Source organism: Lissotriton vulgaris, chromosome 2_1, assembly GCF_964263255.1.
Source record: "Lissotriton vulgaris chromosome 2_1, aLisVul1.2, whole genome shotgun sequence".
In the NCBI taxonomy this organism is placed as follows: Eukaryota; Metazoa; Chordata; class Amphibia; order Caudata; family Salamandridae; genus Lissotriton; species Lissotriton vulgaris.
In genome coordinates this window covers 1,439,298,761-1,439,321,016 of record NC_141687.1, presented here as the reverse complement: position 1 = coordinate 1,439,321,016, position 22,256 = coordinate 1,439,298,761, and the positions used below count along the sequence as shown (strand labels likewise).

The window sequence follows — 22,256 nt, the reverse complement described above, 5'->3', positions numbered from 1 at the left end:
AAAATATACAACAAGACGGAGGGGAAGGCAGAGAAGGCCAGCTAGCTCAGTGGCAGACAGTTTATCAACCACGGAATGGTGAAAGGCCGGACTTGAAAGCATGTGGTGAAATGGAAGTAAACCAGACGGCAAGGCTGTGATTGCGTGGAGAGAGAGAGGAGGTGCTGGTGTGGGAGGTGCTGGTGTGGGAGGAGTGCTGCTAGGGCAAGGCTGTGATTGCGTGGAGAGAGAGGGGAGGTGCTGGTGTGGGAGGTGCTGGTGTGGGAGGAGTGCTGCTAGGGAAAGGCTGTGATTGCGTGGAGAGAGAGGGGAGGTGCTGGTGTGGGAGGGGGAGGTGCTGAGGTTGGGCTTGCATGCGATGCGCGTGCATGTACACGGGAACTGCATGAAAACCGCAGGGCTGAAAGCCCGTTGGTTTGAAGATGTTTTCGCCACTTGAATTCTCGCTCCGTTCGATGCGCTTGCGCACATCGATAGGTCGCGAGACCTAAAAAAATAGCAAGGCCCCTTTTTTGTCACAAAATTATTCCAGCCCTCCAGCACAGGAGCACCTGAAAAGCAGCAAAGCCCCTGCTATTACTAACCTACTCAGCCCTCCCCAGACCTTCAGCTCAGGAGCACATGAACAGAGGTAAGGCCCCTGCAATTAGTAAATTAATCAACCCTCCAGGCCTTGGGAAAATGTCCTGGCAGGGGAGCACAAAACACAGCTTTCTGGGTCATCCAAGGTAGCCAGGTAGCCAGGGGGGAGGCTGAGGTGAAGCTGGTGCATGGGAAGTGCCTTCCCAGTGTGTTCTGGCAGTTTGAGTGTTTACCATTTACTGTAGTATTACCCTTGTACATGTGTATGGTACCCTTTTTTAACTTGCACAAGTCACTTTTCTCTTGTAACACACTGTCTGCTCCTCTCACTTTTGTTTGCTTTAGATACTTGCACAAGTGCCACCATTGCCTACGTAACGTTTGTTCTTGTGCTGGAGTGTCTGCCATTTATTGCAGTATTATACCTCTACTTGTACTTTGTACGCTTTTGTAACCTGCACACATGTCACGTTTTCCTCCTGTAATGTATCGTTTGCTCCTCTTGTATTTTGGTTGCTCACTATTGTCACTTTTGATTCATGTAACTTAACGTTTGCTTTTGTAATTTGTCCACTTATAATTTTCTCCTCATGTATAATTGCTGTTCCTAGTGTGAAGCGCTCTGACACCTTCGGTAAAGTCCGCGCTATATAAAATCGCATAAATAAATAAATGAAACAAACAAATTCCAAACTCTACCAGGCCCCCACAGCAAGACCCATTCTTCCTCGCCCACTGTGCCCTGAATGTGAAGGGTTGTGGGCGAGGTGTTAAGACTAACACCGTTTCTGGGCTGCATGGGCGTCAGGGGGCCGAGGTGCAAATGGCTCAAAGGCCTGAGAAACACCTGGCCCCCAGGGAGGCCGATTATTGCAAACAATCACCCCTCCCCAGCCCAGCCACAGCTGACAATCGCTGTCTGGCCGCACAGCGAGGCTGCTTTCATTTTCTCAGTCTCTGTCTCCGTGCACTCTGTGGGCCGGTTTTTTTCTCCCCTTTCCTAGTCCACTCTCTGTGGACTGGGACAGGGGAGAAAAAAAAACGGCCCACAGAGGGCACTGAGGCACCGGCCCTTCGGCCCATTCCCGAATGCCCGCCTTGCCAATCCGCCCCTGCCATAAACACACTCCGAGAGAGCTGACCACCCGATCAACAAGCAAGCGGCTCACATAAATTTGCCTCACCCCCTCGTTCAAAGCACTACCCTTCACCCGCAACTGGTATTTAGGGGGGGGGGGCTTTGCCAGGAACGCCCTAAAACACACACTATAATATTCACAAGTACTAGAGAAACTCTACCAATAAAAAAAAGAGACAGGGTTATTTAGCATCTGGCATTACGCACGGCACAGAGGCAGACGGAAAGTTCCTTACAACCTCATGACTGGTGTGTCTGTACATTCCGTCTCATCGAAATAAGGCGTTTTTTAGATTTCCTGTTCCACGCAATTTGCCTTACTAAATTTCATTTGTTCCACGAGCAGTTAATGTTCTCTCCACACAACAGGGTAAAGCGCCTAATGGCCGCGATAGGCAGCGCCTTTCAAACTCGCCACAAAGCAGTATAGACCACTTCATGCGTGAAATGGAGTGAATATTTATTATCTGCCACCAGCCTCTGTCGGGATTTTAATAAGATTTATGTGGGTAAACTCTCTGTGGTGGCAATCTGGAAAAAATCTGCTCGCTGCCTGTCGCACAGCACCTACAACATCCGGCATGCTGGCATTTAACAATTTAACCCGGGCCAGGCGGGCGGCTGGCTTCGGCAGACCCAGGTGTAAAAGGTGATGTTTTTCAAGGGAAATAATCCACAGGGGGCAATAAAGATGAGATGTAGATTTATTCCAAGAAAGTAGACAGAACACCACGGGAGTGCGTCCTTCCTCTCCGGAGCATGAACGGCAACTGACAAGTACAACCGTCCATGCCAGAGAGTCAGGCTGCCCTCACGAGAATGCATGTTTAAAGAATAATAAACAATAACAGTAGACTTCATGTGCACCTAACAGAAAGTGTGCGCATGAAGTCGGAATCAAAAGAAAACATGAGCGCACGTATGAGCGCGTGTACATAAACATGAGCGCACGTATGAGCGCGTGTACATAAGCACATATTACATCACCCTTCCCCTTTCATAAACAAATAAACAAAGTTAAAATAAATAAAAATCTTTGTACTTTGAAGGAAAAGAGCAATTACGTGTCGGTCTTATTTGTTCAGTACATGCAAAAATCATTACATAAAGAACTACTTGAAAGCATCGGATTAACCAAATATTTTCCTAACTCCTGATATTGTTCACCTTGATCTTGACAATCCAGACTATTTTGTTCCTTTGGGTTTTGAAGATCCAGTTCAAGAGGAAACTCATTTTGTACACCCAAATCCTCCCAAAAATTTGAAAAGTGTAAATCATCTGGTAATACTTCTTTTTTTATCAAAAATCCTTCTAGCTTGATCTGGTGTTAATTTCACCAAGACCCTTTTACTCCACCAACCTCTTTGACCAAGAAACAAGGATCCTTTTGAGGTTTTCTGTACCTGTACAGGAAGAGAAAACCTAGATAGACCTTTCTTAACTTTCATTGGAGACTTAATCAATACCCAATCTCCAATTTCAAAATCAGAATCACTTTTGCATTTCCTACCATCATAATATTTTTTTTGAGCAGCTTGCTTGAAAGCAACACTCTTGAGCATTCTCTCTTTATCTTTACAAACCAAACAGGAGTTGTCACTTTTCTTCAAATCCTTAATCCATGAAGGACACAGAGTACCATTTGGTTCCCTTTTCCTCAAAAGCCTAAAGGGAGAAACACCAGAGGTCGTGTGTAGAGTAATGAGATATGCCCAAAGTTTCTTCTTTAGAAAAATATCCACAGGAACTCTCGCAGCTAAAGCTGTCTGTATTCCTTCTTTTATGACCCTATTCATTCGTTCAACTAAAATGTTAGCTGTCGCGGAATATAAAGCAACCTTCAAATGCTTGATATCATGAGACAAGAAAAATGTCTCCATACTCGTTGAGGTAAAATGTGAACCATTGTCTGTGACCAACTCTTTAGGAAAAACCTCAGTCATAAAAATTCTAGTTAAAAAGTTAATCACAGCAATAGAAGAGGCTGAAGAACAAAACTCAACCTCCTCCCATTTTGGTTATAATCAACTAATACCAAAATGTATTTTTTATCATTGGGAAGTAGATCAAACGGGCCTGCAAAATCTAATGCTATTTTCATCCATGCTTCTTCAGGTGTTGGTACATTGTGTAACGGAAGTTTTGCAATCTTCCAGTGCTTGTCTGAGACAAGACATGTGCTACATGCATTTATCCAGTTGGTAACATCAGACTCTAAGGCAGGCCACCAAAAACTTTCTTTCAACCTTCTAGCTGTTGCACCTATGCCTAAATGGCCATCATGTGCTATGTCAAAAATCCTTTTCCGTAAAGAAAAAGGAGGTACTGCTAAGTCTCCACGCATAATGAAACCCTCAATTATAGAAAGTTCTTCGCTGACTTGTGCAAAAGTTTTTAAAGGGGATGGTAAAGACCTTTCTCTAGGCTAGCCAGTTACAATCATGTTCTTAACAGCTAGAAGAGTAGAATCCTCTACTAAAGCTTTTAACTAATCATCCTTTGTTACATGAGGAAGATCGGTAATAACATCCTCAATGGTGACAACTACACATTCTACATCATCAAACCTTGAAGGCAAGTAGTCATCCTTTAAAGACAATCTTGACAAACAGTCCGCTCTGCCATTGCGACCACCTGGAATATACTTAATAATAAAATTATACTCATGCAAGCGTGATAATAATCTTACCAACCTTGACAAAGCTTTTCCTGTTCCATTAACTGATAGTAAATGGATTAGAGGTTTGTGGTCTGAAAAAATTTCAAATTGTGTACCCCAAATAAAAGTCCTGAATTTTTCCACAGCCCAGGTACAAGCCAAAGCCTCCCTCTCTATCGTACTATAGTTAGATTCAGCAATAGAGAGAGATCTGGAAGAGAAACCCACTGTGTTCTCTTTCCCATTTACCCACTGAGATAAGACAGCCCCTAATCCTTTTTGGCTCGCATCCACCGATAATATATATTTGTAACCAGGTGAAAATGGCGATAAAGCAGGAGCCTGAAGAATTAACTTTTTAACTAATTCAAACACTTTCTGTGCATCATCATTCCATGTAAACTGAATATTTTTCTTTAACAAAAGGCGTAATGGTTGAACAACCTGAGCATAGTTGGATATGAATCTAGAATAATATTCCGTCATGCCCAGAAATGACCTAAGCAAATCTTTGGTATGAGGAACTACTACTTCATCAATAGCTTTTGTAAGAGAAAATTTAGGGCTGATTCCAGAAGCTGAAATGGTATGCCCTAAATAATCTAGAGACTGAACCATAAATTTGCACTTATCCGCACCAAGTTTAACTCCAAATTCTTTGAATTTCTCAAGTACCTTTCTTAGGGTAATAATGTGTTCATTCTTGTTTTTTGAGTAAATTAGAACATCATCCTGGTAAGCCTGAACTGAAACAATGCCAGCTAAAATGTGATCCATGAACCTCTGGAACACGCTTGCAGCAGAGGCCAAACCAAAGGGTAACCTAAGGTATTTATATGCACCAAAGGGTGTTATGAAGGTTGTAAGGTCAGTGGAAGGTGTGGATAAAGGAATTTGATGATACGCCGACTTCAAATCTAAGATGGAAAAACAAGTGGCACCTGCAATATTTGATAATAGATCGTGAATTTTCGGTATTGGGTGGCAGTCTACTACTATGTTTTTGTTCAGTGAGTGTAAATCAGCACACAAACGAATCGAATTATCTTTTTTCCGCACAATAACAATGGGACTCACCCATTCAGAGGAGTCTGTAGGAGTTATGATCCCCTCTTCCACTAATTTGTCAAGTAAAACCATCAAATCAGTTCTCACACTTAAAGGAATGGGCCTGGCCTTATGTACAATGGGAATGGCATTCTCTTTTAACTTTATAAAATGTTCTACCTTTGTAATCTTACCAATGCGTGTTGTAAAAACATCTGAGAATTCATTTAGAATCTTTGTTGTGAAAGATGAAGCATCATTTGTTTCAGAACTATCTATAATATCAATAGAAACATAATTATTGATTTGAATGGGATTTTCAGCACCACGGACTAATTTTAACCCCATCTTAGCTAAATCTTGCCATCCAATAATGAGCTTACCTTGAAGGGTCACATAAACTTTTCTAGAAATTTTTCTCCCCAAACAAGACACAAATTCAATGAAATAATCATACATTTCAATTTTTTGACCCCCATAACCTTTAGGAATAATATCCAATTTCTCTAAGACTTTACCAGGCCAGTGTTTCTCAAACAATATGTCAGAAATTATCGTAACTGGTGCTCCAGAATCACCCATCATTTCTAATTTTAAATCACCTATCATAAATTCAACTAATGGTTCTTTGACCTTTTTTTCAGAAGTACTCAAATCTACAATATCAATATCAACAGAAAGCATCATTCTTTCCATACTATTAGAAAGAATGAGACTATGTTCAGCAGCGTCTTCATTTGAAATCTCTGTAGTATCTAGAGAACTGACTCTGACAACTCTTTTGCTTTTACAGACGCTATAAAAATGACCAGTTTTTCCACATTTAGTGCATTTGTTACCTAACGCTGGGCAAATGGGACTATCACCTAAGTGCGATCTAGCCCCACACCTGTAACAATATGATGAAGTTTTGTTTTGTCTTGCTTGAAAAGGCTTCGAAAACCGTGCCCTGTAAGAAATAATATTAACAGAAGCATCATGTTCAACAACATTAATAGGAGAAACATTTTCTTGATTCAAGCAAGAAGAAGTGATGAAGGATCTTTCTATTCCCTTTGCCATAACAATAACCTCAGTCAATGTTGGGTCTCTGCAGCTAAGAATTCTTTCTTGTATCTTCTTATGAAAACAAGAATAAACAAATTGGTCTCTTATATGATAGTCTAATTCTGCTCCAAAGTTACATTCAGATGCCAAATTCCTGAGAACTGATATATAGTCTTCAACAGATTCATCTGAATTCTGTTTCTTCTTTCTAAAGTTAAATCTTTCTAGCATCACGCTTGGCTGTTCCAAAAATTTCTTATTTAATCTCTGAGCAGCATCTGTATATACATTCCATCCTTCACCTCCATCTGGAGGTGGAATAGTGACTGGCAAAATATTAAAAGTCTCACGTCCAACTCTTCCTAAGAAATGATACAAAATGGCAAGTTTGCGTTTAGCTGAATAATCCTCTGCGTCTATGGCTACTAAATAGTTTTCAAAAGATTTAATCCAGAGTTTCCAGGGTTCTTTACGTTTACTCTGATGAGGTAAGAAATGTTCCAATTGAAATATTTCTTGTTTTGCCATTAGAAATAAACGTTTTGATTTGTAAATATAAAGTTTGACCCTTTCTTTTGTTTTAAAATGTCAATTAAAAGTTTGTTAATCAGTTTTCTTTAAATGTAAGTATTAATAAAGAAGGAAGAAAGAAAATAATATTTTCTTTTCAAACTTACAGTTCCTGTTAAGTCCTAAATTGTGCTCCGGTTTGCTTTAAAAGCCAGTAAAATCATTTTTCACCACATGATCGTGCTCCAGTTCCCTAAATAAGCAGGAAGAAGTGACAAGCCAATCGTTTCATTTGGGGGTGTGGTCGCGCGAGAGAAAACCAATTAAAAGAGGTCTTGCTAGAACAGGCGGTCGGTCCCCTTTATGAGAAACGAGGCTCAGAGGCTGAATCACGTATTTCCTTTCCGGTTGCAATGCCTTTCCGGACTGAGGGAGCAGGTGAAGGAGCAGATCGAGTGAGGCTTGAGAGGCACAAATGATTGGTGATGTTTCTTAAAATCCAGAAAATCGCCGGAAATCGTCGCCAATTGTAAAAGGTGATGTTTTCAAGGGAAATAATCCACTGGGGGCAATGAAGATGAAATGTAGATTTATTCCAAGAAAGTAGACAGAACACCACGGGAGTGCGTCCTTCCTCTCCGGAGCATGAGCGGCAACTGACAAGTACAACCGTCCATGCCAGAGAGTCAGGCTGCCCTCACGAGAATGCATGTTTAAAGAATAATTATAACATCAGACTTCAAGCGCACCTAACAGAAAGTGTACGTATGAAGTCTGAATCAAAAGAAAACATGAGCGCACGTATGAGCGCGTGTACATAAACATGAGCGCATGTACATAAGCACATATTACACCAGGCCAGAGCAACTCTGCTGGCTTCGACCCGAAATAGCCTCAAAGGACTAAGCCACTGTTAAGCAGCCTCTAAGGACTAAGCCACTGTTAAGCAGCCTCTAAGGACTAAGCCACTGTTAAGCAGTAAACTGTTTAGGAGGGGAGGAGCGGAGGATACTACTAAGTTCAAAGGCAGGGCCTTTAACTTTAACACCTCCGGCCCAGCCCTATTGGGATAATAAATGTAATTGTAAAAACATTCATATAGCGCATGGCTACCCGGACGCATCCCAGCGCTTACAAAGGCAGGGCCTTTAACTTTAACACCGGCCGGCCCAGCCCTATTGGGATAATAAATGTAATTGTAAAAACATTCATATAGCGCATGGCTACCCGGACGCATCCCAGCGCTTACAGTGGCAACGAGGAGATGTTACTCAATTCAGATTGGAAAGAGAAATAATAATGTGTAGCAGACCGCACTATGGCGTTGGCGGCCGCTAGTAGGCCAAACCAGCCCAGCCCAGGCAGAGTGCAGTGCATAAATCGAATGCTGAGGAAACTTGGGGCAGTCAGGGAGGGCCTTCTTTAACACCTTGCCTGCTGCCTTGATTCCTCCCCGATGTTGCACATTCCTTAACTGGGTGTGGTCGTGACGGAACCCTTCCGTCATCAGCACAGCTCAACCGTGACTGATGACGGAATGGTTCCGTCACCAGCATCAAAGGGGTTAAAAACTTAACCCCGGCCGGCGGAGGCCCTATTGTGATATATTACTGACGGTTCGTTACACTCCTCGGGGTCAGCCGAGGCTGCCTGCAGGGCACGTTATTAACTGATAAGCTGCCTGGTGGTGGTGCTGCCTACCCTTGACGTGGTTGGACTGGCTCTAACTCGTGAGATGCGGGTGTGTAGGGCCGTGGCAAGTGGAAAAAGATCTGCGCGCAGCGCACAACCAAATCCGACCCAATTATTGTCTGACTCCCGCCCAGTACTGCTCTCGAGTCCCGCCCACCACCAGCAACACAACAGTCCACTGAACTAAGGGCCGTGCCGGCGTGACACCGCCGCCGCCATGATGACACCAAGAGTTAAGTGAGAATCATTAGGATTGATATGAGTAATAAGGTAGGCTGGATCACAAATGCCAGGAAACTGATGTCTGAAATAGGGGTCCAAGCCCATTAGGGTAATCAAGATCCAACCCAAAAAAATGTCCTCAAACACTACTGGGAATGGGTGGAATAGAAAACATTTAGTAATTCTAATCTGGGTAAACTCACTACAGAATTTCTCCCTCACAAACAGATTAGACATTTGGAGCCCTACTTTTAACATAATTCAGGTCCCTCGAGTGGCCAAGATTTTAAGTCACGCGTGCTCTATAAGGAGGAAGGTTTTGATAGGAACGTCGTAGTACCTCACGCACATTTGCTCAAGGGCCTAATCGCTATGCTCACGCGCTTCACTGTATATAATTATCTTACATCTCCATACCGAGAGAGTGGTAAACGCAATTAAAATAACTGTTGGGCACTGCTCATCAAGACCAACTAATAGTAGCTCGTAGCTTGGAAATACCGTGTCACCCTTCCTTCATTTCCTCATTGTCTTAAGTATGTTATTATTGTAATGTTGTGTCAATTGTTATCTATTATTTATTTGTCAAATTTAATCTTGCTCCCTTGCTGTAGCTGTAAACCATGATGAATAATTTTGTTGCAAGTTACTGTAATAAGATGCAGTATGAACTGTCTATTTTATACCTTTTATCTTTTTATAACTGGTGTTTTTATAGCTTTTATGACATGAGTTGTTGAAATAAAGCTTATACAATACAAAAAATTAGACCTAGTGATCAGACTCCTGGCTCTAGAAAACGAAACAGCAGAGATGGGCTTAGCTCCCATCAATGGTGGCAGAAACTTAATAAATATGGACACAGAGTAATTTTATAATCTCAAAATCCCCAAAGGGATTGTCCCCAAATTTGAGGGCGGTGATGACATCACCAAATGGTTTAAATCCACACTATCCCCAGGGGCTTCTGGGGGAGGGTACTAGAGGCACGGGGAGCTAGGAGCAGTCCAGCCTCCAACATACAATGTTCAACACAAAATGGGGCCGTTCCCAGGGTAGTGACCTAAGTAAAGCTTAAATTGTGAATGATGGCATCTCACAAAAAGTGACAGACTGGTCTCACACACCACCTGGTGTCATGCTTCATCATTGACCAATCCTCACCTTCCAGAAACTTGGTTTGGTGGAGGGCGGGCAAACACCTGACATCAGGGATTCCCTTCTAAACTAAGTGGGGGCCCGTGACAAGTGAGTGAGGTTTAAAAACCATTACAGTTACCAAATGTATTTTAATATGGCAGGCAACTATATGGTATTAAAAAAAAAGTGAACGTGCAATGGGTAAATTACTGTCCCCTCATCGTTGAAGGTGCGGTCAAAATGTTTCTGCCAAATGGCCTGATCGGGTCAGTGGCATTCATCGGGACCGAAAATTAATGAAGGCGCATTGCGGATACACAGGGCCTTTTAGCCAGGTATGACAGGGCACACTGTGATGAATTTGCATTTGCTTCAATATCTCCCAGAAGAGCATAAAACAAAAGTGCAGGATTTGGTAAATGATGGGAAACTAATGTCAAATTCCTGCATAAGGTGTGCTCTAGATGCTACTGATACTGTGACTAGAGAGATTAACACTAGCATTTTGCTTAGGAGAAAGGCTTAGTTAAGGATCTCCGGGTTTGAGCCTGTGGTCCAATAATCCATTCTAAACACACCATTTGATAAGAAGCATCTTTTTGGTCCTGAGGTAGATCAGACAATAGAAAAAATAAAAAGGACATTGAAGTGGCCAAATCCATGGGAGCGCTCCAGTCTCTTTCAAACACAGTCGTGGCCGGCATTAATCGCGGGTAGGAGGGCGGCGGGTCGTGCGGGGAGGGGTGAATGGTAAAATAAATTGAAAAAACGTACCTGTCCGCCGGCCGGGTCCTGCGTTTTCTCAGCTCCTGCTTCTGTTCTGCTTCAGGCAGGAACAGGAAGCAGACAGCCTCCCTCCCCTCCAGAAATCAAATCACAACGTTGCAATGGCAGGGTTGTGCTTGATCAGAACGGCGCCCATCCAGACTCCTATTGGGAGGCCATTTTCTCCATGTAGGCTGCATTGCAGCCGGCATGGATAAAGGGCAGTGTGTGCATGACTGGTTTTGGCAGCCTCAGAGGGCTGTCTAAACCAGTCATGCTCACTCAGTAGTGGGCACACCACTCCTCCCCAGCCCTGCTCATAGAGCATTCCTGACCACCCGCAATTAAACACTTCTGCTTTCTCGCAGTGCGAGAAGAAACATAAAATGGTAGTTTTATTTTAACATTTTATGTTTCTGCTTCTCGCACTGCAAGAAAGCCGTGAGGCAATGCTCCTCCGCCCTAGTGGAGGAGCTGCCCCTGCAAGCAGAGTCTCCTTTCGTCGTTCCTTTTACCGAGGGAGTGTCTAAAACCACATCCTCAGACCAGAATACCTCCCCCTTCAAAGTTAATAACAGTCCTCTCTTTCCAGAGGCTTTTTTCGGGGCGGTTATAGAGGGAACTACTCTAAAGATAGGGGTAAGGGCAACACACCCCGTAACTCCCCTTCCCCTAATAAGCAGAGACTTAACCCACGCTTCCTCCCGACCATACCACACCTGTCGGGGAAGACTTTAACAATGTCTCTCCATTTGGCAATCTATAACAGCAGGTTGGATTTATCCAACATGGTTATTGCCTGGAGCTTACCAGCAATCCTCCAAACATTTCACCTCGATCTCACAAATTGTCTTCAGAACACCTGCAATTGCTCTAACAGGGAGTGCAATCCCTCGTACTGAAAGGAGCTATAGAGCCGTTTCCAGCACAATACCAAGGCTCAGGGACTTACTCTCTGTACTTTCTCATTCCCAGAAAGGACGATTCCCAAAGACCTATTCTGCATCTCAGATTTAAACCAATATATACTGTCAGAACACTTTCACATGTTGACCCTTCAGCAGGTACTTCCAGTTTTACAGAAGGCAGATTTTATGTCTACTCTAGACTTAAGACACATTTTCGTGTTCCAGTTCACCTGGCTCATCACAAATACCTCAGATTTGTGATTGCAGGCAAGCATTACCAATTCAAAGTACTTCCCTTCGGAGTAACGATCATACCCAGAGTATTTACAAAATGTCTGGCAGTAGTCGTGGATCATCTCAGTAGACCGCATATTCACGAATTCCCCTATCTAGACGACTGCTCATCAAAGCGAGCACTTACCAAAATTGTCTATGACACACACAGATAATAATATACCTTCTTCATCAACTTGACTTTACGGTCAATGCACATAAATCTCACCTGCATCTTTCGCAGATGCAGTCTTACCTAGGAGCCACTCTAGACAGTCAAAGCTCTAGCCACTCCCAATGTAGCCAGAATTCACAATATTCAGGCTATGGTACTACAGATTCAGCCCAACCAAACCTTACCTGCCAGAGTGTTCATTCAGCTGCTGGTAATGATGGCGTCTTGCATTGCAATTGCACCCCATGCAAGACTTCACATGCGTCCACGACAAGAGTGCTTGGCACATCAGTGGAATCAGTCGCAGGGTCAATTGACTGATCTAGTGTTGGTAGACGGCAGTACCCATCTTTCTCTGCAGTGGTGGAACCCAAAAAATGTATCAAGAGGACGGCCTTTCGTCGACCCTATTCCACAGATTGTGCTCACAGCAGATGCATTTCTGACAGGTTGGGATGCTCATCTCCAAGATTACCCAGTGCAAGGCCTGTGGTGCAACAACCACACAAACCTCCACATCAACTATCTAGAGCTCCTGGTAGTTTTTCTAGCACTCAAAGCTTTTCAAACTGACCTCATAGGCAAAACTATCCTAGTCCCAACGAACAACATGACTGCAATGTATTATGTGCAAAATCAGGGGACGGGGGGCCACACTCTCTGCAAATGTCACTACTCGCTCAAGCCACTTGGAATTGGGCAATCCATCACAAGATGTATCTTCTGGCAGAACACCTTCCAGGAGTAAACAATCAGATTGCTGACCTTCTCAGCAGAAGGAGAAAGCAAATTTACGAGTGGGAACTTCATCCACAAATTCTCCTTCCATACTTTCAACAATGGGAATTCCCACAAATAGACTTGTTCCCCACATCACAAAACGCAAAATGCCCATGCTTCTTCTCCAGGTTCCCACACCCGCTCTCAAAGGGCAATGCCCAATGGATGAACTGGTCAGGGATATTTGCCTATGCTTTTCCACCTCTCCCGCTCATTCCGTGTCTGGTTCGGAAGCTCAGGCAAATATCCCTCATACTAATTCTAGTAGCTACCACGTGGGCCCGTCAACCATGGTACAACACCCTGTTGGAGCTATCACTAGTTCCGCTTGAAAAGCTGCACCTCACGACTCCTCACACAGAACCATGGAGAAATCAAACATCCAAATCCCAAAGAACTGCACTTAGCAGTCTGGCTCCTGAAGTCATGGAGTTTAGTTTTTTAACCTACCACCAGACGGTATGAATATTCTAAAAGAAGCAAGAAAGCCTACCACCAGAGCTCGCTACATAGCAAAGTGGAAAAGATTTGTTGTCTACTGCAATGACAGAGTTGCAGTAATCAAAGGTTTCATGGAGGGCTTGAAAAGAGTAATACCACCAAGGAGTCCCCCAGCGCCAATATTGAATCTTAACATTGTCCTCACAAAGCTCATGGGTCCACCTTTTGAACCATTGCACAAGTGCCCTTTGCAAATTCTCTCATGGAAAGTTGCTTTCCTCATCGTGATCACATCATTGAGGAGAGTTGGTGAGCTACAGGCATTAACCTTGGAAGGACCCTTCTTTCAACTACACAAAGACAGGGTAGTTCTCCACACCACCCCTAAATTCTTTTCCAAAGTGTTTTCTGCTTTTCATCTAAACCAATCGGTTGAGTTACCAGTATTTTTGCCTCAACCTGATTATGTAGCAGAAAGTGCTCTTCACATACTTGTTGTTAGAAGCTTTATTGTTCTACATAGATAGGACAAAATACTTTTGCAAAATAAAATAGCTGTTTGTTGCATTTGCTCTACCTCACAAAGGCAATCCCATCTCTAAATATGGTATTGCAAGATGGATTGTTAAATGCATTCAAACATGCTACACTAAAGCCAAAAAAACTTTATGCATACCCCCTAAAGCGCATTCCACTCGCAAAATAGGGGCTTCTATGGCCTTTTTAGGTAAAATTTCTCTATACATGGTTTACACTACACACATTTACCAAACACTATTGCGTAGATGTGTTAGCACGTCAACAAGGTAAGGTAGGCCTAGCAGTACCTAAAATGCTATTTCAAACCAACATTTACAGGTTAGCCACCGCTTTGGGAGTATACTTCTTTGTAGTCTATGCAAAGCATGTGTATCTACAGCACACATGCCTCGAATGGATAATGTTACTAACCCAGTAAGCATCTGTTCTTGGCATGTATAGCTGTAGATCCACATGGTTTTAAAAGCCCTGCCAGCTGGGGGCCTAACTATCAAGGCATCCAAATGCCAGATGGGGCAGGGCACAGTTGTATACTTGGGCCACCTAGTTGGTGGAGGCAAAGTTCAACCCCTACAACCCAAGATCAGGCTATCTTGGTATGAGAGGCCCCAACAACCCAGACCCAAGTTGGTGCATTCCTTGGCTTGACTAGGTACTACAGGAGGTTGGTGAAAGGGTATGGGTCCCTTGTGACACCCCTCACAGAAATCGCGTCCAAGAAGATGCCCCAAAAGATTAACTGGACAGTTAGCTGTCAAAAGGCTTTTGACACCCTGAAAGAGGCAATGTGCTCAGCACCAATTCTCAAAGCTCTAGACTACACCAAGCAGTTCATTGTGCAAACTGATGCCTCTGAGCCAGGGATAGGAGCAGTCCTATCCCAGAGCAATGATGTTGGCCAAGGCCAGCCTATTTCTTTTATCAGCAGGAGGTTACTCCCCAGGGATCAGCGTTGGAGTGCCTTTGAGAGGGAGGACTTTGCTGTAGTTTAGTCAATGAAGGACTTGAGACCATACTTGTTTGGTACTCACTTCACAGTTCAAACAGACCTCTCAAATGACTAATGCAAATGAAAGGTAAACATCCTAAACTTTTGAGGTGGTCCATCTCCCTACAAGGACTGGACTTTACAGTGGAACATAGACCTGGGACTGCCCATGCCAATGCAGGTGGACCTTCCAGGTTCTTCCACTTAGACAATGAAGACTCTCTAGGGAAAGGTTAGTCTCATCCTCTTTCATTTGGTGGCGGGGGGGGTTGTAGGAAAGTACCCCTTTTTGCATGGTTGCCCCCACTTTTTGCCTAATGTTGATGCACTTTGACTGAGTTCTGAGTGTGCCCTGGGTTCCTGCCAACCAGGTACCCAGGGCCCATGTTCTTTCCCTAAACTGTACTGTTGCAAAACCCAATTGGCAACTCTCTGGCCACATGTAAGTTTCTTGTAAAAGGTACCAAGGGCACTGTGACCAGAGAAGGCCTCTAAGGGCTAGGCCCTGTACCTTCACACAGGTGCACACACATGTGCACACACACATACATACACACACACACACACACACACACACACTCACACTCACACCCCCCCCCCCAAATTCATTGTAGGCTGCGTGTTTTGGTGCAGAGCAAAGTGAAGAGTTGACATGGCACACATCATGCCTTCAATCCACTGCCCTGGCATAGGTAAGCCACCCCTCTAGCTGGGTGCACTATACCAGTGGTCAGGGTACAGGTGCATGAGCCCTGTACCCCTAAGGTGTCTAAGGCCATTCTTAGACATTGTAAGTGCAGTAAAGCCATAAATACTATATGGTATGAGAGGTTGTCATTACGAACTTCACAGAGCCGTAATGTCTTTAATGAAAACTGGGAAGTTTGGTATCTAACCTCTCAGCACATTAAACCCACACTGATGCCAGTGTGGGATTTAAACAAAAATGCACTCAGAGGGCATTGCAAAGATGCCTACTGAAAAACGACCTAACTCTAGTGTCCTGGTTGAGTGGCTGCTTGCCAGCTGCCACCACCATGCATGTTTCTGGACCGTTGGGTCAAGAGCCTGTCGCACTTTGGGACCTGAAACAAAGCCTCCTCTCCCAGGATGGGCAGGATCCACGAAGGAGAAACTTCAAAGGCTTGCCACCTTTGTAAGCTGCCCCAGCCATTTGCTGCTCCCAGCAACTTGCCCCCACCGGTTCTGACCCCCACCTTGGGTGGGAGAATCGGCAGGAAAACCAAGTTAGGAGGAGAGGTGTGCCCACCTTTGATACCCCACCCCTCAGTTGGAGGCGAGGTGAAGCCCAACTCATCGTCCCCGCCATTTTGAAGATGGGGGGACCCAGCCAACCAGAGTGAGGCTTGTGCCCCACTCCCACTGGAGGGTGAAATAATAGGGGGTGTACCCACCCCAAGCAAAGGACCCATTGGTCACAACCTGTACCTACCTGTAACACCCCTAAATTTAGTATTTAGGGGCAATCCTGACCTTGCCGCCTCAAACAAGAAGAAACCAGAGGAAGTACCTAAGAGAAGTCCTGAAGAAGAAGAGGAGGACATCAACTGATTTGGCCCTGACCTCGACCTGCTCTAGCGAAATCCCGGTGCGTTCTTCAGCCAGCAACCCCTCAGAACCCGGAGGACATGCCTTGCCTTCCCATACAAGACTTTGTCTCCTGTGAGCACCGGATTTGCTCGCAAACGGACTCTGGCTCTGGCTGAATCCACAAGTCTGCACCACTCTACACCAGATGCCCACCGCCTGAGTTCAAGTGGCCTAACCAGAGGAAGAGGTCTATCTAGCGATCATGACCTAGGATCTGGTGATCCCTGACCTGCCTCCCCCTGGCGATGCCTGCAGCCCTTTTCTGGGGGATCTCCCTGACCGCGAATGGACCTGGTAAGAAAATCCAGACGCCAAAAGACATCCATGCACCCGACACCACAACGGCCTTAGGTGGCTCAACCAACAGTGTCCCGGCATCCCACAAATTCCCAACCTACCTCACCAACCGGTGGTCGACTCCAGAAGATCTACGTGCCAGAGCCTGCAGTGTTTGTTCAAACATGAGAATCCCCATTGAAATTATCAGGACAGCATACACCAAAACAGCCCCCTGCACCTGGCCACCCTAGTGCTGCTGTGGGCGCTCCTTGGGTGCTAACTTGAACCCCCCTGTGCTTAAGGCCAGGAGCTTTGCTCCCACAGTCTTTGGTCTGCTCGGGAGCAGCCACCAACTGGAGGCCTCCTCTCCCCCATTGCATAACACTGGGCCTCAGCACTCTGCAGTCAGCCTCCCTAGTGCTGCTGAGGGTGCTTTGAAAGTGCTTCCTTGACCCTTGGGGAACTCTTGCTCTAACCACAGAAAACCAACTCCCAAACCTAAGTACTTACCTTTAAACCGATATGTTCAAATTCGATATCTACAATTTTCACAGAAAAGCAGCCAATGCAAACCTATGGGAATAGGATTGCATTGGCTGCTTTTCTGTGAAAATTGTTAGTGTGGAGTTGGATTGTATGAAACCTTAAAGTGTACATTTACAAAAACTGACTTACCTTTTATCTAGGAAATGTCCCAGTGTGATATCTAGGCATATCACACTGAGTATAAATAAATGACTTAAAAGAAACCTGTAAAGTTACTTGTAAAGTAATCTGAAAAGTAAATGAAAAATAATTCCAACACTTTTTTGAACAAGTGACTTCATGTTAACTAATCCAATTGCATTCAACTGCATGCAAACTGTATTTAACTGCATTATTCTTAGAAAGTGTTATTACACTTACCAATACCAGGCCGGACTTGGTTCTAGGAATAAAATACAATACAACACAATACTATTTTATACCAAACAAATTGGTCTGAGTTAAGGCTTTAGGTGTGTGACATCATTCCTTGCCTTAGTATGTTAAATAAATGCTTAACACCACCCTGTGATCAAGCCTTACTGCTCGCTTACACTTCCTCAAATACAGAGTAAGGAAGTATCTACTTTTAGCCTCTGCCTGCCTTTGGGGATCCACTGGACTCTGTGCACCTACTTTCTACTCATGGCCATATCTGTTAGTCTATTTTGCTTATTTAAGAAGTGTTTTTTGTTACATGTGTAATGTCTGTATATTTTTTTCCGATCCCGCTGAATCTACTGTACCAACTGGAATCTTAATGCTCATGTAAAGCGCTCTGCTACCCCCGGGTCTCGAAGCGCTATATAAAACTTTTCAAATAAAAATAGTGTATACAAAGCCATCTTCCTACAATCTGCATATTCAGGGGCCAAGATTTTTAGAAAAAAAGGTCTTGATTCTGTTACGATGTCTGATTCTGAAAGGATGGCTCCTAAAGCATGGTCTGCCTAGCCCACTGTAAAATAGAATGAAGCCTATTAGTATGTGTTTACTTTACAGGTTGTTTAGATTGGAAACAAATAAAATGGGTAGCAGCTCACAACATTTTGGCTTAAATGGATAACAAGCTGTTTATTTATTTCATTCAAAAGGTCTTTACGTCACCATGTGTAAGAATAGTGTCCACTTTACAATAAATGCACTTGAACCAGTGAAACGAATTGCCTTCTGGTTTGATAAACGTCTTGCCACTGTTTTCTTCTGATTTCTAGAAATGTTGGGGGCCAGTCCCATGAAGAACCATCGACCAGATGCTGAAGATCTAACCCTTATCTCGTGGTTGCAGAACCTCAACGTGGATGATCGAACTTTGGAAATAGTGAGTTTGGTTGTTGGTCAATACGGTTTCCTGTCTTTTCGACTTTATCTCCTCTCTAGGGTGCCAACCCTGATCTTCGGTACTGTACTAATGCTTTTCCTCTGCCTATATGTGTGCCTATCAGTAGCGGCTGGTGGTCATTGAAAGTTATGGGCAAATTCATGCACGGAATGCAAGTTAGCAAAGCAAGCTTTCTCGAAGTATTCTTATTCTCACTCAAACTCATTCATTCCCCATCACTCACTGCATTCATTCTCAATCAGGCAGGTATTCTCACTCCCCACTACGTGCTCTCACTCAATCGTTCTCACATAAGCACCCACTGTTCTCACCAGTGAACATAGCCTTTTCTTTTCGCTTGCAGCTGTCACTATTGTTAACTGCTATGCATTGCTTCTTTACACTTCCACATAAGATGGTAATTAAAGTTGGCACATATTTAAGCATTGCTCTGTGTTCTCAGCAGATGGGCCATACTAGGAACTGGATGACAATATAGTCTGCACACCCTTATCACTCACAGCATTGCACTGGGAGAATCTGGAATAGCTTTCAGCCTCAATCATGGAGCTCTCAATGGTGACCTGTTATGAACACCTACCGACAACCTAAACTCTCCTAGACACATATAGACAACTCAATTCACAGTAAGCAACCTTCAAGAGTCGTAGAAAAAGCAAATACCCTCAGTGAATGCTAGAAGAAGTAAAACGTGAAATGGAAATAGAGACTATATCGCTCACATGGAATACCTTTTACAGTTATTGTTGAGAAACCAGGAGGCTGTTTTAAAGTATCTGTCATTACATCCTGTTAGAATGGGTGAATACAATGTCAATGAATACCATGATATGTGCAGGCCCGACAACGATAATATCAATAAATTGAATGCAAACGTTTTCCATAACCTGTGCCTGCATAACCTTTTCAAAACAAGTCTATGCAATGTCAATGTATGCAATAACCTGTGCCTGCACAGCAGTGTCTATAAGAAGTACAATTGTTCAAGGGTGGCCTAAATAGGTCCAAAAGCGAAGACAATTATTTAGACTAGATACTAAATCAATTTGGGAGCAGAGCATGTAGGGCAACATGTGTAATTTTAATCATTGTGCTTTTTCAACATGTTGGTATTATAGAAATTCGTTCAGGTGCTCACATAAGTGATAGGGTGCGTATCGTGACTGAGTGAAAGTGAGAATAGACGAAATATCGCATAAACAACAAAGGGAAATCCACAAAAATATATGCAATGGTGGGATTTTCGTTGTGGGGTTCAACGACGTTTGGATCTTTATTGAGTCAAGATCATCAGCAGGACAGGGTGAGCAGTCTGAAACTGTAAAGGTAAGCTCAAATTAGCACTTTGCCCTACTGAGTATTTCCTTAATTCGGTGAGTTAGTGCTCACAGTGGCATGATAAAAAAAGTTGGCATGCAGACTGTTTATTCTTATTACTTAAAAACTACCATGTAGGCAGGAAACCGGGCGGTTGTGGCTGGGGCGTGCTGGAGCGCTCGGGATGGTAATTACTATGGGATCACTATCGCGCTGGGGACTGCGTAGTGTCGACAGCGCCAGTAAAAATGTCAATGTATGCCATAGTCCATTTGCAAATGACAATGTTGCCAGTAAGAGCAACGTCAATGTACATTATGACCTAAGCAAGCATAACCATGTCAATACCAGTAAGGACAATATCGATGTACGCTATGACCACTGAATGCACAATGTTAAGAAGGTTAATAAAAATTATACCAAACTGCCATATTATTTTCAGGAGTTTTAATGAACTCACATCATTGCTGTCGGATTCACCCAAGGTGACCTCCCCATCAACCCAGGGTCAGAGATATGTGGTTAGGCAGGCCCTACAACCCACACCTATGCCTGTTAAATACCAGGTCACAGGTGGGGTCTCCCTTAACCCAAAGACATGGAAAACCCTGATCGATCCCACACATAGATCGTTGCACCACAAACAGGTCTGAGGCAAATGGACCCAATAAAACACATTCACACAAAGTCTGGCATTCCCCAAAAATACCACAAAGCTAGATACCTTGTGTAGATCGAAACACTCAGCCAATCCTAACTGGACATGCACACTACATGGCGTGATCATGTGCTCCCCCCACCGGACATCTGGACACATACACTCTGGCCCACACTAGCTCTCCCCAATTTCGAGAGCCATCTGTGTCCTTATCAGATGTCCACTCTTAATTTATGACTGAGATGCTTTTTGGAATGTAGAAATTGTTTTACTGTACCTCATGAACTGTGTACAATGACAGCCAAAACTTTGTACACAGAGAAACTTTGATCAGACGCACTGTGTCGAAGCTCTCATGACCGCAATATTTAATTGTTCCTGTTCTGCCAAATGCCGCTTGCCTTTTCATTTATTTAAGGTAAATTCCTATCTGAGCAACATTCTGGTGAGCCAGCCAGAACAGATTGGTTTATTGAGCCCAGACTGCTGTCGACGGAAGGACCCTGGCCTGAACGGATTCACATCTGACGGAAACGATCGGTCAGATGTCATAATTGATTAGAAGTTCTGTGAATCCATTGGGTGAAGGTCCTTCCGGAGACATCCGTCGTAGCATAAGAGACTACATCTGACCCTTAGTCCCAGTATTTAGCATATGGCAAACTAGGACAAGCGAATAGATCACTTTTGTTTTTCCCCTAGTCAGCATGCTAGAGGAAAGCGAAGGTAGCTACAATTTCTTTGGTATTTGACCCTTGGCGTGGAGCACATGGTATGGCTCGTTCCTGAGTGTCGGTAAGGGAGTGGTTGGCCCACTGGTCATGGAATGGAGGGTATGCATCGTCCCTGGGTGTCAGTAAGGGGTTGCTTGGATGGCTGGGCATGTTGGAAAGTCGGTACGCAAATGCTCTTGGTGTGACATAGAGCTAACATTTCAATCTTATTTTTTTTTAGTCACAAAAGTTTTCTTAGTGCTATTGATCTCAACACTAGTAGCATCTAGTAGATGTGAGAGGTGTCCCGTTTTTCTCTCCGCTTAGAATGCTGGGCATGAGGCAGTTGGTACGCACACCCACTGCGTGTGATATAGGTTGTCATTCGGAAGTAAGGGAAAATTCGGACCTTGGTGAATCCGGTGTAGCATGTGTCTGGCCGCAGAGGGCCGATAGTTGTAGGGTTACTGCTTTTTTAGGTCTCTCCTAGCGTTGCAGCGCTTGCGTTGCTTGCTCTGCAGGATCTATTGTCGTCGAGTCGATTTTGGAAGTGGAGTGGAAGCACTGCCCATCCTTTCTATTTGCTGGCATCATCCTTTATGGTAAACGTTGGCCTCCGATTGAAAGTGAGGCTTTTTGGTGACTGCCCTGTCTCCTTTTGGCTCCGCCCATCCGGACTCGCACGGTCTCCTTTAACTAGTCTGTAATTGTTTACATTCTTGCAATGGCGAGTGCTTGTTCAGTGTTGACCTATCTACCTATCACATGAACTTCTCTGTCTGAGGCTGACAAAGCGAAACTCTGCCTTCTCGGTTGGACCGTGTCGATCTGGCAGTACCTGGATTTCTCTGCAGTGCTCGAAGACCCGAGGGCCAGCCTTTCTATTCATTTCTCTGGAATA

The 22,256-nt window shown here is 44.0% G+C and overlaps 1 protein-coding gene across 6 annotated transcripts in view; it reads left to right on the top strand.

Moving 5' to 3' along the window:
* The window catches only part of LOC147732719 (mitogen-activated protein kinase kinase kinase 5-like), a 1,007,398-nt gene that overhangs the window by 886,464 nt on the left and 98,678 nt on the right, over nt 1-22,256 (top strand). For all 6 annotated transcript variants that reach the window (XM_086957271.1, XM_086957270.1, XM_086957268.1 and 3 more), the window contains one exon: nt 18,540-18,646. In XM_086957271.1, coding sequence (XP_086813397.1) covers nt 18,540-18,646 — 107 coding nt within the window. The remainder of the gene's footprint in view (nt 1-18,539; nt 18,647-22,256) is intronic.